A 14590-nucleotide genomic window follows, 5' to 3' on the forward strand; every position below is an offset into this window, starting at 1 on the left:
CAGAACAGACAAGTACCAGGGCCTGATTAGCATGCGGGGAGCTGCAGATGAGATTTAGGGCCAAGTACTTAAGCCTAAATTTAGCTTGAGGGGCCCATCATTTCAAACAGCAAGCAACAACTCCCTTCCCCAATCCCCAGTGTTAGGAGAGGGTGGTTATTTCCCTAGGAACAAAACCAGGAAGTAGTCAAGTATAATTAACAGGCACTAGAAATATTGTTAGCACTTTATGGCCTGCAGCTTAGGTTGGGGCTCATGGAAAGGATTACACTGAAGGCTTAAACTAAATGAGATTATTCCTAGTATTTACTAGAGCTTTTTATTATTTTGCATGTTTGTTGTACAACTTGCCTCTGATGCCAGACTGAGCTTTCGAATGGTTTTAAGCCCTCAGCACCTAGCAATCCCTGATTGCCACTTTAATATTTACCTCCCCCCTTTACAAATATTTACTGGACAAATGACATTATCCCTGAGGCCCCAAACAACTATAAAATGTGGAGTTTTTACGATAACTAGTATAAGGAACAGTGCCTTAAAGTAGCTATCTTTATAGATATAGAAATGAACTACTCAGCCAGGCAGTGGTGGCTCATGCCTTTAATCCCAGCACTCGGGAGGCAGAGATAGGTGGATTTCTGAGTTCGAGACCAGCCTGGTCTACAGAGTGAGTTCCAGGACAGCCAGGGCTACACAGAGAAACCCTGTCTCGAAAAACAAACAAACAAACAAACAAACAAAGAAATGAACTACTCAAATCGTCAGGTTAAGTGACCAACTTGGTTGAAACAGGGCCCTTTGGAGGGTCCAAAGCTTTGGAGGAGGAAGTAGGCACTTTAAAGAGGGGCAGAAGTGTGTCTTCTGTACCTGTATCTCCTTGTGTTCACCAACTGTGGGATCCCTAGTTACTGAAAGCATATTTGGAGGTTGGGAGATAGAGGGTTATCTGTAGGGATTGGGCTGCTTATTTTCCATTTGTAGCCCAGGTTTTCCCCCAGATAGATGGAGATCTCATCCTATAACCTTTCTAAACAACCAGAGTCCCAATGCACATAGTCCCAGTCCAGCCCAGTCCAGGCTCTACACTCCCTCCCGCAAGGGATCAAAGGACTACTCAAACTTTGAATGCCCAGAATCTCTTCTCTCCTCAGCGCTCAGAGGAGTTAATAACTCCCGCCCGGCTCCTGGGCTCCGCCCCTCTCCCCTCTCCGAGGTCCTGGCGGGCTTACCCTGGAGGGGGCGGCCCCAGCAGCAACGCTTGGCCGGGCGGAGCTCAGGCCCGGGCGGTGCTGCGGCTGCAGCGTCCAGCTGCCCGACTGAACTCCAGCCGTGCAGCAGACTGCCGGAGCTGCGCGAGCCCTTTCTGCACCGGGGCTCACCCCCGCAACTCTGCGGGTAAGTCCTGCTTTCCGCACCCAACTTTGTTGCCTGTCAAGCCTTGAGTCGTATGGCGCTAGCAGGACCTAAGCTTGTAATTGCTGTGTTCGGGGGAGGTGAAGAATTCGGAACAGCCGTCTCCAACAGTTCGCAAGTCCCCAACTTCCCCCAAAAAGGACAGGAGAGCATCACTTTCAGAGTTGGCGGGACTCTGGGATTTCGCTAACTAAACTTGCGGCGGAGATCTCCGGGGGACAGGGGCTCCAACTTCGCCGCCCCTCCCCCATCCCTCGGAGCTCCGGCAGTTCCGGATACTTTCCCTCCATCTTTCAAGTATCCTTGGCTGCCTAAAAGCCCATCCCTTCGGGTCCGCCTTCTCGTCGTTACCCGCAGGGCCCCGAGATCCCCGGGCTGCACACTCCCTGCGGGGCCACCGTGTCTCCCGCCGCCGGGAGACTTGCCCCGGCCATCCGGCTGCAGGAGAAGGGGCGAGGCCGGCGGCGGTCCGGAGCCCGGCGGGCGGGGCCGGGAAGGGGAGGTGTAGGGGGCCGGACGGGGCGGAGCAGGCGGCCTTTGCGGCCGGCGCTGGGGCGGAGAGTTTGCGCCGGTCCCTGGGCCTGAGCTCCGGCTCGGGCTGGGGCGCCTGCGATGTCTCAAGATGGCGGAGCTGGGCGAGTTAAAGGTACCGGCCCCCTCCCCCAGCCCCAGCAGGACTCGCTCGGCTGCCCGCTGAGGCGGGGAGGCGACCAGGCTGGGCGCAGCGGGATGGGGTGGGTGCGGGCGACGTGGCAGGGACTGGCTACAGGGATGCGCGGGCAGCGGCCGCGAAAAGGGGCTGCGGTGGCGCCCCGGGGGCGGGGCCGCAGGGCAGATGCAGGGGTGGGGCGGAGGGGGGAATTGTCGCCCCGGAGGGCCGAGGCACAAGGGGCGGGGACGCGGGGCCGTAGCCGCTTTTAGTAGTAGGTAGTTGCAGGGTACAGGCGGGCGAGGGAAAGCTCCTCTAGAGGCGTAGGGGTGAGTCCATCAGGCCAAGAGGTGTGACAGTGAGGGGGAGCCGTAGGGATGGGACCCGAGGACCAGATGTTATCAAGCTCCCGGGGACCTGAAGCTTAGGCTTGGGGCTGCTGTGGGCATCCGAGCCTTGGGCAGTACCGATAGGGGGGCTGAGACGTAAGGGGGCGGGGCTGTACAGGAGCGTACCTTAAGAGATGAGGCAGGAGCATCCTGGAGGCTTAGAGTAAGGAACTGTCCTAATGAGGTCCTGTGGTTGGAGAGGTAGAGAAGTGTGAACCACTGGATAGAAAAAAAGTTATTGAGCCAGTGGAGAAATAAAAACAAGTAGGAGGAGCCAAGGATGGAAAGGTAGAGAGAAGGACAAGGTTTTCATCACATTCCTGAAAAGGAGACCAGGAGGAAAAGAACTTGGGAGAGCTAATGGTCCACCCGTGACTAGGTCTTCTAGACATTCACAGAAGGGAGCCCTAGAAGGAGAGAGATCTTGCCCCACCACAACACAGTCTCCAAGGAACCACACCAGAAGATATCCTACAGAACCTTAGACCTTCATTCCCCCATCTTCTGGCTTCGCCCCATCCTTGTCCCGAGTAAGCCTGAGTTCTAGCCATTGGGCCATCCACGTTTAAGAGCTGACTTCTGTGCTTTGGTTCACAGACCCCATTCTCATTCTCTTGGGGTCTCTGTTGAGAAGTTTGCCTTGGTTCCCACCCTGGTGGCTATCTATGAATATACCATGTATGAGAGAAAGAAGGAAGATGGTAGTTCTGGACTGTTTGGTTTCAGACCCCAGGACAAGGGGGCTGAGGTGCATATTTTACATCTCAAAGCAGCCCTGGCCTCCAGGTTCTCCCAGCATCCCTCAGTCCCTACCTGGCATTCTAAGGCCTCAACCCTAAACTTTCCAGCCCAGGGGCTGGGCTGCCCTTCCCCCAAGGTTCTTCCCTATATAATCCAGACATTTTGTGCGTTCCCCCCCCCTTTCCTCCACCCTATGGCGATTCCCTTAGGACAGCTTCCTAATAAACTTAACTTTTTTTTTGTTTTTGTTTTTTTTTGTTTTTTTGTTTTTTTCGAGACAGGGTTTCTCTGTGTAGCCTTGGCTGTCCTGGAACTCACTTTGTAGACCAGGCTAGCCTGGAACCCAGAAATCCGCCTACCTCTGCCTTCCGAGTGCTGGGATTAAAGGCGTGCGCCACCACGCCCGGCAAATTTACCTTTAATCTAATCTAATTTGGCTTGAATTGGCTCATTTCACTGGCAGAGAAATTAGCGATCACTGACAGATGGAGTAAGTCTGGCCAATTACTGAGACTTGGGGACTTCTCCCCTACACATTTTGGTAGCTATCTTCTAGTAAACAAGACTAAAGGAGTATGGGCATGTAGGCAATGAAAAGGTGTGGATGATGATGATGATGGTGGTGATGATGATGATGATGGAGTGTTGAACTCTGGCTTAAAGCCCTGACTTTAAAAAGTTTCAATTCAGAAGCACGGGGAGAACAGGATGGATCAGGTGATAGGGAGGTGGCCGTGGGATACAATCCTCTTGTCACCTGGCCACTCTCTCATGGGCTGTCTGCCCTGAATCCTCTCCTTCCTTGTGTCCTATCTTTTTCCCAGGAGGCTAGGGCTCTGAGAGTCTGAGCCCTGAGAGACAATAATCAGCTTAAGGGAATCTCTGGATTAGGGGTAGGGATGGGGGCTAGGTGGTGCTTGTGGGTTCAGCTTGTCAGGTCAGAGGTACTCAGAGGTGGTACACTAGCTTTAGAGCACTTTTCAACACTGGGGACCGAGAGGAGCGGCACTGCCGCCCAGTAGCTCAGCTTCCATGTCACCAGCAGGACAGGCCCTTTTGAAGCCGGATCGTTTCTGTGCTCTTCCCCGCAGCACATGGTGATGAGTTTCCGAGTGTCTGAGCTCCAGGTGCTCCTCGGCTTCGCTGGCAGGAACAAGAGTGGGCGGAAACACGAGCTGCTGGCCAAGGCCCTGCACCTCCTCAAGTCTAGCTGCGCCCCCAGCGTCCAGATGAAGATCAAAGAACTTTATCGCAGGCGCTTTCCCCGGAAGACCCTGGGGCCTTCTGATCTCTCCTTGCTTTCTTTGCCCCCTGGCACCTCTCCTGTAGGCTCCCCCGGCCCCCTTGCTCCCATCCCTCCCACCCTTCTGACCCCTGGCACCTTGCTAGGCCCTAAGCGTGAGGTGGACATGCATCCTCCTCTGCCGCAGCCTGTGCACCCCGATGTCACCATGAAGCCACTGCCCTTCTATGAAGTCTATGGGGAGCTCATCCGACCCACCACCCTTGGTATGGCTGACTATGCTCCCTCAGGCTTTCTGGATTCTGGCTCAGGCTGGAGTGTTTCCTCTTAGGTTTTACCCTTGTAGGATCGGCACTACGGGATGGAAGCCGGAAGCTTCTCAGGCGCGGGCTTGGGATTAACTGTGTCTTTGTGTTCGCAGCGTCCACCTCCAGCCAGAGGTTCGAGGAAGCCCACTTCACCTTCGCGCTCACTCCCCAGCAGCTGCAGCAGATTCTCACGTCCAGGTACATCTCTCATCCTCTGCCTTGTCCCTGGGGACTGTCCTCTCTGTCCTGTGTTGTCTCGTTCTTTTGCCTGTCTCCTCTCTGTGCCCTGGACAGCTTCTGCTCACCCTCTGAACTGACATCGCTCTTCTTTGTTGCAGGGAGGTTCTGCCAGGAGCCAAGTGTGATTACACCATACAAGTGCAGCTCAGGTGAATTGCGTCTTATTAAGGGCGGGTGCTGGACAAGGGGGGGGGGCATCCTCCTCCTCCCCAGCCCCAGTCCACTCTGGCCCGAGACTTTTCTGGATGCTGATGGCTACAAATAACTATGACTGATTTTCTTTTTTCCTTTTTTTCTGGAGTTTTCTTTAGTGCTAGATTCACCTCAGAAAACTGCCACTTACCCCACTCATCTGTCCTTTCTCGCCAGATTCTGTCTCTGTGAGACCAGCTGCCCTCAGGAGGACTATTTCCCCCCTAACCTCTTTGTTAAGGTTAATGGGAAACTCTGCCCCCTGCCGGTAGGTAAAGAGTCTTTCCCTTTGGCAGCGGATAAATGTTAAGTAAAAACCTCTTATGAAAAGAACTGCTTAGAGTAGTGCCTGGCACGTAGTAGTTGCTCAGTTTATTGAGGAAATCAGTATAATCTAGAGATTATTAAAATAGGGCTGACGAGTAGGTCGACCGTGCTCCTGTGATAGGCCACCTATCTAAGAGTATATAGATAATACAAACTGTACTTGATATGTTAATAAGAGGGAGGCGGCTCAAAGTTGGGTGCATGGAAAAGAGAGGTGGCTCTGGGATGAATTGAGGACCGGGTGAATAGGATCAAAACACACTGTATGATACTCTCAAAGAATAAAAAAATATGAGTGAAATAAAATAGGACTGAATAATTTTTGTCAGAACCCAGGAGAGGGACACCAGTTTAATACAAAGGTTTAGAAAAGACCTCTAAAAGGTGACAGCAGATGAAGTGGACCCATGGGACTCAGTGACTGGGTTCCTAGTTCCTTGGTCAATAAACTCCCCCTTTTACCCCTCAAGTGAACCCCTTACACAGCCTGGCCCCATGAGGGCCTTGTTGTGCAGCAGATTCCTATTCATTTGCTAGTGTGTGAGCTGACCTCCCCCCCAGAGAGTAATCTGAGACCAGAATTCTGTTGTTAGAGTTGAACCCCTCCCAGTGCTCCCTCTCCACTAACAAATCCCTCCTTTCCTCAGGGTTACCTCCCTCCAACCAAGAATGGAGCTGAGCCCAAGAGGCCCAGCCGTCCGATCAACATCACACCCTTGGCTCGACTCTCAGCCACTGTCCCCAACACCATCGTAGTTAATTGGTCATCTGAGTTTGGACGGGTGAGCATATCTGAGGCTGTAAGGCCCGCAGAGAGGCTACAGGGAGCCATCTAGTTTTGGGTTGGGGATTCATCTTGCTCTTCGTAGGCCTCTCTGATAAAGGCTACCATCTCTGGTCTCTGCGAGACAAAGGCTATGGGGAAAGAGGCGGCTTGGGAAGCAGAAGCTAATGGTCCCTCTCCCTTCCCCAAGTAGAATTACTCCTTGTCCGTGTACCTGGTGAGGCAATTGACTGCAGGGACCCTTCTACAAAAACTCAGAGCCAAGGGGATCCGGAATCCAGACCATTCCCGGGCACTGAGTGAGTTACCGTTCTTTCCTCCTTCCGCTTGGGCTCAGGGCTTCCTGCCGTCCTCCAGGCTTTATCAGGAACAGCTCTTTCATATGGTCTCCCTGGTTTTCTCCTCAGTCTCAGCTGAGGAGTGGGAAGAGCTTGCATTGCCAATCACACAACAGCTTTGTATCTCAAAGGCTCTAATCCCACCCTACTAAGATCTGAGTTCTCTGTACTGAAAAGCCCTGATGTTCATTCCATCTGATCTTCCCATGATGCTTCCCTCCCATCTAGATCATCCCTAATGTAGCCCATGGTTTACCTTGCATTGTCTAAGCATCTTCAGGGACGCAGACATCTCTTCTCCACTCCTGTGATATACCATGAGTCCCCGCCTCTACCCAGCTGCTGTCAGCTGGGGCTGTCTGCTGCCAGGCTGCTGCTGGCCTTGCTGACCCCTAGCCCTGCTCTTGTTTTAGTCAAGGAGAAACTGACTGCTGACCCCGACAGTGAAGTGGCTACTACAAGTCTCCGGGTGTCACTCATGTGCCCGGTGGGTACGAGGCGGGATAGGAAGTGGGAGGGGGGTTGGGTTACATTCTGAAGAGGGTTTCTCTGGATACTAGAGCAAGGTTTGCTAGCGTGAACTCTCCTCTCCTCAGCTAGGGAAGATGCGCCTGACTGTCCCGTGTCGTGCCCTCACCTGTGCCCATCTGCAGAGTTTCGATGCTGCCCTTTATCTACAGATGAATGAGAAGAAGCCGACATGGACGTGTCCTGTGTGTGACAAGAAGGCTCCCTATGAGTCGCTGATTATTGATGGGTAGGGCTCTTCAGCTTCCCTCTCTCCTAGGACGGTCACTAAGGCCTCCCTCCCCTCTTTATGGCTTACTTCCCATAAATCACAGCTTTCACCCCCTCCATCTCCTCTACCATCCACCATGTGTGTGACATTAAGGACTTCAGCACCCTGAATGCATTTTCTCATCAGTCCTCATGATAGCCCCACGACATAGGTGCCGTCACGATCGATGAGGAAAGGAACCTAGGGCAGAAGGTCACATGAGTAGGTGACAGAGCAGTGCATTGAATTGTTCCACGGCATTGCTGACAACTACCCGACCTTCCCACAGAGCATAGTGGCTGGGCTCCTCTTCATTTTTCCTATTACAAAAGCATTTATTAGATTGATGAAATAAGGATTTTTTTTTTTGTTGTTTTGTTTTTGAGGTCCTGGATGTACTTATATAGCTAGACTTTCACCCTAGCCTAATAAGCAAGTGATATTCTTGGTCCTAAGTGACCTTAGTTCCCTTCCCCTTCCTCTACTAGGGTTCACACATTCTCTCTTAGGAAGGTTTAACCCTGGGCCTGAGCTTGCTTGCTTTTTCTTTTTCTTTTCTTCTTCTTCTTTTTTTTTTTTTTTTTTTTTTTTTTTTTGGTTGGTTTTGTTTTTTCGAAACAGAGTTTCTCTGTGTAGCCCTGGCTGTCCTGGAACTCACTCTGTAGACCAGGCTGGCCTCGAACTCAGAAATTTGCCTGCCTCTGCCTCCCAAGTGCTGGGATTAAAGGCGGGGCCTGAGCTTTCTGAAGCTCTCTTACATCCTTTCTCCCCCACAGTGCTAGGGATCAGACTCAGCCTGCAGGCTAAGCAGGTGCTCTGTTACTGAGCTACAGTCCCAGCTGTATTCTATCCCAGCAGCAGCTCAGGGAGGTCCAGGAGGGTGGGTGATGCAGATGAGGTGACTAAAGCATAGGAAGTGAGTGTCAGAACACCGTGGGTGGCTCCAGCCGCGTCCAGCCTCGTGAATCCACATGTCCTCCTCCCTAGTTTATTCATGGAAATTCTTAATTCCTGTTCGGATTGTGATGAGATCCAGTTCATGGAAGATGGATCCTGGTGTCCGATGAAACCCAAGAAGGAGGCATCAGAGGTTTGCCCCCCGCCAGGGTATGGGCTGGATGGTGAGTGACCCCCTGCTCCCCAATTGAGCTAAGTCATGGCTGGCCCTTTCTCTGAGACAGCCTTCTTAACCACCCACAGGTCTCCAGTACAGCGCAGTCCAGGAGGGAATTCAGCCAGAGAGTAAGAAGAGGGTCGAAGTCATTGACTTGACCATCGAAAGCTCATCAGATGAGGAGGATTTGCCCCCCACCAAGAAGCACTGCCCTGTCACCTCAGCGGCCATTCCAGCCCTTCCTGGAAGCAAAGGGTATGAGAAAGGTTGCTCCCATAGCAGAGGGACAGAAGTCAGAACTGCCTTCTGGCCACAGGTCGAGCTTTGGGACAGGGAAGAGCAGGCGGAGTGGGACGTGGGGCATCTGCGCTTGGCTAGCTCTCCGGCTCTTTCTCTCCACTCACAGAGCCCTGACCTCTGGTCACCAGCCATCCTCGGTGCTGCGGAGCCCTGCAATGGGCACACTGGGCAGTGACTTCCTGTCTAGTCTCCCGCTACATGAGTACCCACCTGCCTTCCCACTGGGGGCTGACATCCAAGGTAGAACACTGACCCTAAGGTGGAGGGGAGGGTCGTTCCCTGTCACCCTCTCCAGACCTGTTTCTTTGCCGAGCCCCAGGGACAGGGGGATTTTTTTTTCCCCTTGTGGTGAAGGAGTCAGAAGGGAGTTGATTTTGATTTTTCTTTTCCTACCAGGTTTAGATTTATTTTCTTTCCTTCAGACTGAGAGTCAGGTAAGTGGCCATGTTTAGGAAGATCCAAGATCTCGGAAGAGTCCATTCTAGACACATGATGTGCTCTTCCCCTGCCCAGTGTCCCTAGGGATTTAAAAATGCTTTCCTGTGAGGGGAGAACATGGTCCTTTCCCTGCCCCCGTCACTCCATAGTCACACCTGTGATTTCGTAGCCCCACTCTTCCTGCTCACTCACCCCCACACGGACTCAGAACCTTCCCTAGTGGATGTTCCACACATTTCAGACACCCACAAGGCCAAGAACTGGATGTCTGAAGGGGCTGTCTCAAGGCAAGGCACAGGAGAAGGGTCTGGGGGAGTAGGGTGGAGGCAGAGGTTCCCAGCTTTTCTTCTCAAGAATGCTGTATGATCCCTGAGGGCTGGTACCCCACGAGGTGGTTCTGAGGTGAGTGAGGTGCTGAGTCAAGACAACACGTCAAGCTGTGCCCTTCATCTCTCCAGCACTACGGCCCTTCAGTTATCACTTCGCTAGATGAACAGGACACCCTTGGCCACTTCTTCCAGTACCGGGGAACCCCTTCCCACTTCCTGGGCCCACTGGCCCCCACACTGGGGAGCTCTCACCGCAGCTCCACTCCAGCGCCCCCTCCTGGTCGTGTCAGCAGCATTGTGGCTCCTGGGAGCTCCTTGAGGGAAGGGCATGGAGGACCCCTGCCTTCAGGTCCCTCTTTGACTGGCTGTCGGTCAGACGTCATTTCCTTGGACTGAGCTTTTTGGATTATGAAATCAATCTCCATTGGCCCCAGCACTGAGCAGATCACGTTGTGGGTTCCGAACCCCTGGCTGCTCTGATCCCTCAGGGGTCATTGGCCAAAGGCCAGGCCAGAGCTTCATGGATACCTGCTTTTGGCCTTATCGCTGCCTAACAGGCCAGTACTCACAGGGTTAACATTTAACCTTTTTATGGTGGCACATTCCTCTGGGTATGGTAACCTAGGCAGTGGGAGGCAGATGGGATAGGGACTGAGGGATGAGGGGGTCCTTAGCCTTTACCAGATCTTCAGCCTCTTGGGGAAAGGCACTTTCCTGCCTCCTCTCCCAAGACTCTCCGTTCCCTACCCAAACCCAAATATCTGGTCTTTGACATCCATTCCGTTCTCTTTGACCATACAGTCGGGCGACAGGTCAGAGATGGACAGAGAACTCTATTTTGGATTGCAGATTTCTTTTTTGTACATAAATAAGAAAACTCCAAAGCATCCAAAGATGAAATCCCTTGCCTTTCACTCCCCAGTGTGACTCGAGGAGGAAACAAGGCCTTAGTTGTGATTCCCAGGGGCTGGGGAGCAAGGCGTGGCCTGTCTGCTGCCTGGGTCTCTATTTATATATTTAAGTTCACAATGTTTTTATGCTAAACAGCCAAGGGGCGAAGCGTCTAGTGGCCTGTGTTCAGGCCTGGATTACTCTTGCACCTTTTGTGGGACATGGGGGCTCTGTGTTCTCCTCCCCAATACTCAGGCCCCTTCCTTCAGGGCCAAGGCCCTGTGATGTGATTTTACTTTTATTCCCAAAGTTGTAGCAGAGTTCTCGCCTACAATAAAGGTTGTGAATGTTCTGTGAGCGTCATGGAGGGGAAGGGATGTTGTACCTCGCTTTCCAGACCCAGGGTTTGTGGGGCAGAGGGTCCATGTTCCATCCTTTCACTTAAAAAAAAAAAAAGAACATTTAAAGTGTTTATTACTGTGTATGCGGGCACGTGCACCATGGTTTTGCACGTGGAAGTCAGAGGGCAGCTTTATGGAGTAGGGCCTCTCCTTCCATCTCGAAGGACATCCCAGGTCTTGGGTTGACAGGCTTCCTTTGCTGGTCTGTGGTCTGTGTGGACGTCACTTTTACCTGGGAGGGAGTGTGGGCATTCGCACAAGCATAGCCAAGAGCAGTTGCTTTCTCTTTGTTTCTTTGATGTCCCTAAAAACATCATCTGGTACCAAGACTATGCTACCCGCAAGTCGGTCCTTACCTCATCTGCCCAGATGTTGCAACCAGAGCTGGAGGGCAAACTTGGTTCCAGCGCCGATCCTCTCTTTGTCCTCCTCTGCTGTGGTTGGGGTTGTCCGCATGAGTGTGGGCATGGGCAGGACCAGAGGTTGGGTTCCTCCATCGTCCTTCAGTTCGGTTGCACTGGATTATAACAGTTTCTGTCTGGGTTGTGCCTTGTAGCTTACAACGAACTTTAGTATATTGAGCCGTTTAATCCTCCCAAGTATTGCAGAAGGCAAGTGAGTGTTAACCTCACTTGACAGAAAGGAAACACATTCAAGGAGGTTTAAGCGACTCTGTCCTATGGGAGAGTAAGGGCTTAAACCAAGGTCTTCAATGCTAGCTAGTAGTCGGAGCACAAACCCTTAACATTTAGTCTTTGATCTCAGATGGTCTTTTGATTTATCAGTAGACAAACTCATTCCCTAAATCTCTTTCACAACACGAAACTCTAAACTGCACCCTCCCACGCATGCTTATGTATGTATGTCATATGCTGATAGCTAAAGGAAAAGTTCTCACCAGACAGAGAGTGGTAGGTCCTGGGAGAAAAGTCCGGGTGTCCTTGTCCCATCCTCTGTGGCAACCACAGCTGCCGCTACATCTGGTCCCAGCCACATAAAAGCATTCACCTCATTTGGGTTTACTTGGATCCTGGCCTGGGGTCAGACATGTTGATTCTTCACTTAAGGGAGAGGCCACAGGTGGGGAGGAGGCAGGCGCAGGGCAGGGCAGCTTGGTGCTTGATTCCCTCCCCTTCTACTCACAGTCACAGCCAGGCCAGATGTCCCGTCTTCCCTACCGCCAAGCCTACCTGGAGCTGCTCCTGGGACTCCTGGGAGATCACGAGTACGTAGAGAATGAGGTGATGGTATTTGGGGAAGCCCCAGCTCAGCCTAGGAGGGTAGGCAGACTGAAGAAGAAAAAGATCAACAAGAGCAGACAAAGCCAATATAGCATATTGAGAAACCGACTATCTTTGAGACTTTGTTAAGAGGCTTTAGGAAGACAAAATGCTGGTCCAAAGCCAAAGCAGTGGGTGGTAGGTGACAGGTAAGGGGGACATGAGTGAGAGCTATGACTTGGGGACTCCAGTCCATCCACACTTTTTCCCAGTGCCCAAGGCAGGCAAGGATTATTCAATGGGCTTTGGGGGTCGTTCTGTCTCACCTCCCATAACCCCAGAAGGACACAAGAAAACTGGTTCTTGGGCAGCTGTAGTCCACACTCTTCCCAGAGCTCTCGAAATCCACACTCCAGTATCTGGAAGTCAAAGGGAGCCGGTCAGAGTATCCAAAGCTCAACCTACCAAGTCCTTTTCTTTGTCCCTCCCTCCCTCAGCCCACACCCAAGGTGACTCCACTCAGGTTTCTTGGTTGGGTCGGCAGGCCGGTACCTCCTCATCAGGTTCCATGTGCCCACCTGCAAGAGGAGTGGGCCCAATGTGAACGGTTGTTGTCTTCCACCAGGGACCCCATTCTCCAGTGGGCAGAGGAAGTCTGTTATGGACACAGACGTTGGGTCACCACTGTATGAAACTGCCCAATAACATTGTGGAGGGAAAGGGCACCTGTCTCCCATAGACCCTGTTCGTAGGTGCTCACCTGGAGGGACCCACAGATTGGGGGAAATGCGGAGAGTGCATGTCCTTCGGGTCAACAGTACAGTCTGGTCACTGGACTGAAGAATGACCGCCACACCCAGATCCACACCTCTATTTGTGAGCGGCTCTGTCTTGGAGACCTCAGGCTGCTGGTCCAGAGCCGCAAAAGGGCAGAAAAGAGGTCTCTGACAAGAGGGGTTTGGCCGGGCTAAGACTTCGGAAGCAGGATGGCACTTCCATAAATTAAGGGTGCCCACGGTGGGAGCTGGCCTGTCGCCACTCGCCCCGTCCCATCCCCAAACTGCCTTCACGTTCCCTGCTGGTTCCCTGTCCCAACCTGGATTGGAAGCCTCTCCGAAGCGCCGGGGAATGGATTGCTAGAGAGGACAAGCTGTCCTCGCTCCAAGCTGCAATGCGTGTGCCACGGCCCGGGTCTCTGCCCCGCACCCAGGAGTCCACACACGCTCTGTGTGAAGCTCACTGACTCCAGGCGCCCGGCGAGGCGCAACAGCAACCGTGCGGCAGCCATCGCGCAGCTCTGGTCACCGCGCAGCTCTGGCCACCGCTTGCCTGGCGCCCCCTGGTGGCCCAGCTCGCGGAGGCGTGCAGCTTCCGGCCGGCCCACGCCAGCCAGGCTTTCTAGTCCCGCTTGGAAATTTAGATAATTTTTGGGGACAATCCCTGGGTGTAATGTTCATAAAGCACAAATAAATCTTCCAGTTTCTCACTTCCTTTAGAGTTATTTCTGACTTCTCTGTTTGGTCAGTAATTTCCAGGCAGAATGATTTCTGGACTGGCGTGTTATTCCCCACCAGCCCAGGGCTGACTGACCTTCACTTAAGCCTCTGTTCACCTCTCAGCAGGGAACACCTCAAATTAATTATGCTCCCAAGTCATACACTAACAGGCTTGCTTATCTATCTATCTATCTATCTATCTATCTATCTATCTATCTATCTATCTATCTATCTATCTATCTATCTATCTATTTAGATAAAGCAGGGTCTCTTGTAACCCAGGCTAGCCTCAAACGTGTGTAGCCAAAACTGATCTTGGCTGGCCTTTTGACTAGCTGGCTTCCATGTCCCTCTGCATCACATGGCCGGTTTGTGCAGTTCTGAGGTTCAAACCCCCGGGCCTCATGCATCCATGCTTATTAAGTGATGGTGAGTAGCTTGAAGGCAGACACAACCTTTTACCTTTAAAATATCCAATCACATTTATTTATGTCAATGTGGGGGAAGGGCGGGCATGCACCAGCCATGGCAGGCTGTGGAGGTCAGAAAAGTTGGTTTCCTCTTTCCATAATGTGAGTCCAGGGGGGAACCTCAGGTTGTCGCTGTCTGATTGGAATCAAGGCCTACTCCATGAGCTGGAGTTTTCGCCCAGTGCTTCCTGGGATGGCCAAGAACCTGAGACCCAGTAAGCCATGGACCTAGTGGGGAAACCAAATACTACAATCTGCTAAAGGAACATGGCAATAAAATGACTACTAACAACATTCTGGTATATTCTTAGGTTTGTGTCCTATTCAGCCATCATCAGAGATGGGAACAAATACAGAGACCCACAACTAGGCAATGTGCAGAGAGTGAGAGACCTTGGAACACTCAGTCCTAAATGGGATTTCTGTATCAAACCCCTCCCCTAAGGGCTCAGAAAACTCTGTGGAAGAGGAGCTGGAGATCATAGAGCTGGAGAGGGTGGAGGACACCAAGCAAACAAGGCTGTCTGAC

The 14590-nt window shown here is 52.3% G+C and overlaps 2 protein-coding genes across 13 annotated transcripts; one reads left to right on the top strand and one right to left on the bottom strand.

The window, feature by feature from the left end:
- Positions 1 to 1224: 1224 nt before the first annotated feature.
- Pias3 (protein inhibitor of activated STAT 3) lies at positions 1225 to 10934 on the top strand. 7 transcript variants are annotated; one of them, XM_030252586.1, is made up of 15 exons: positions 1225 to 1395; positions 4284 to 4517; positions 4623 to 4701; positions 4857 to 4941; positions 5082 to 5132; positions 5353 to 5443; positions 6150 to 6284; positions 6480 to 6585; positions 7038 to 7111; positions 7221 to 7381; positions 8390 to 8523; positions 8603 to 8771; positions 8923 to 9056; positions 9213 to 9250; positions 9713 to 10826. In XM_030252586.1, exons 2-15 carry the CDS (start codon positions 4287 to 4289, stop codon positions 9977 to 9979), a joined length of 1755 nt encoding a protein of 584 aa, XP_030108446.1. In that variant the 5' UTR covers positions 1225 to 1395; positions 4284 to 4286; the 3' UTR covers positions 9980 to 10826. The 7 variants fall into 7 exon arrangements, 5 of the variants coding, with proteins under 5 accessions (XP_030108446.1, NP_666247.1, NP_061282.2 ...); NM_018812.2 differs by lacking the exon at positions 1225 to 1395 and adding an exon at positions 1940 to 2059 and having other exon boundaries at positions 9713 to 10934; NM_146135.2 differs by having other exon boundaries at positions 1239 to 1395; positions 4284 to 4701; positions 9713 to 10934.
- Nudt17 (nudix (nucleoside diphosphate linked moiety X)-type motif 17) lies at positions 10756 to 13780 on the bottom strand. 6 transcript variants are annotated; one of them, NM_030094.1, is made up of 8 exons: positions 13192 to 13424; positions 12856 to 13039; positions 12648 to 12673; positions 12422 to 12514; positions 12066 to 12164; positions 11774 to 11910; positions 11232 to 11392; positions 10756 to 11107 (listed from the first exon to the last, which is right to left on the bottom strand). In NM_030094.1, exons 1-7 carry the CDS (start codon positions 13381 to 13383, stop codon positions 11233 to 11235), a joined length of 891 nt encoding a protein of 296 aa, NP_084370.1. In that variant the 5' UTR covers positions 13384 to 13424; the 3' UTR covers positions 10756 to 11107; position 11232. The 6 variants fall into 6 exon arrangements, with proteins under 6 accessions (NP_084370.1, NP_001156397.1, XP_006502379.1 ...); NM_001162925.1 differs by lacking the exon at positions 12648 to 12673 and adding an exon at positions 12674 to 12750; XM_006502316.4 differs by lacking the exon at positions 12648 to 12673 and adding an exon at positions 12674 to 12750 and having other exon boundaries at positions 10932 to 11107; positions 12856 to 13000; positions 13192 to 13780.
- Positions 13781 to 14590: the final 810 nt, after the last annotated feature.

Source organism: Mus musculus, chromosome 3 (genome assembly GCF_000001635.26).
Source record: "Mus musculus strain C57BL/6J chromosome 3, GRCm38.p6 C57BL/6J".
NCBI classification, from domain to species: Eukaryota; Metazoa; Chordata; class Mammalia; order Rodentia; family Muridae; genus Mus; species Mus musculus.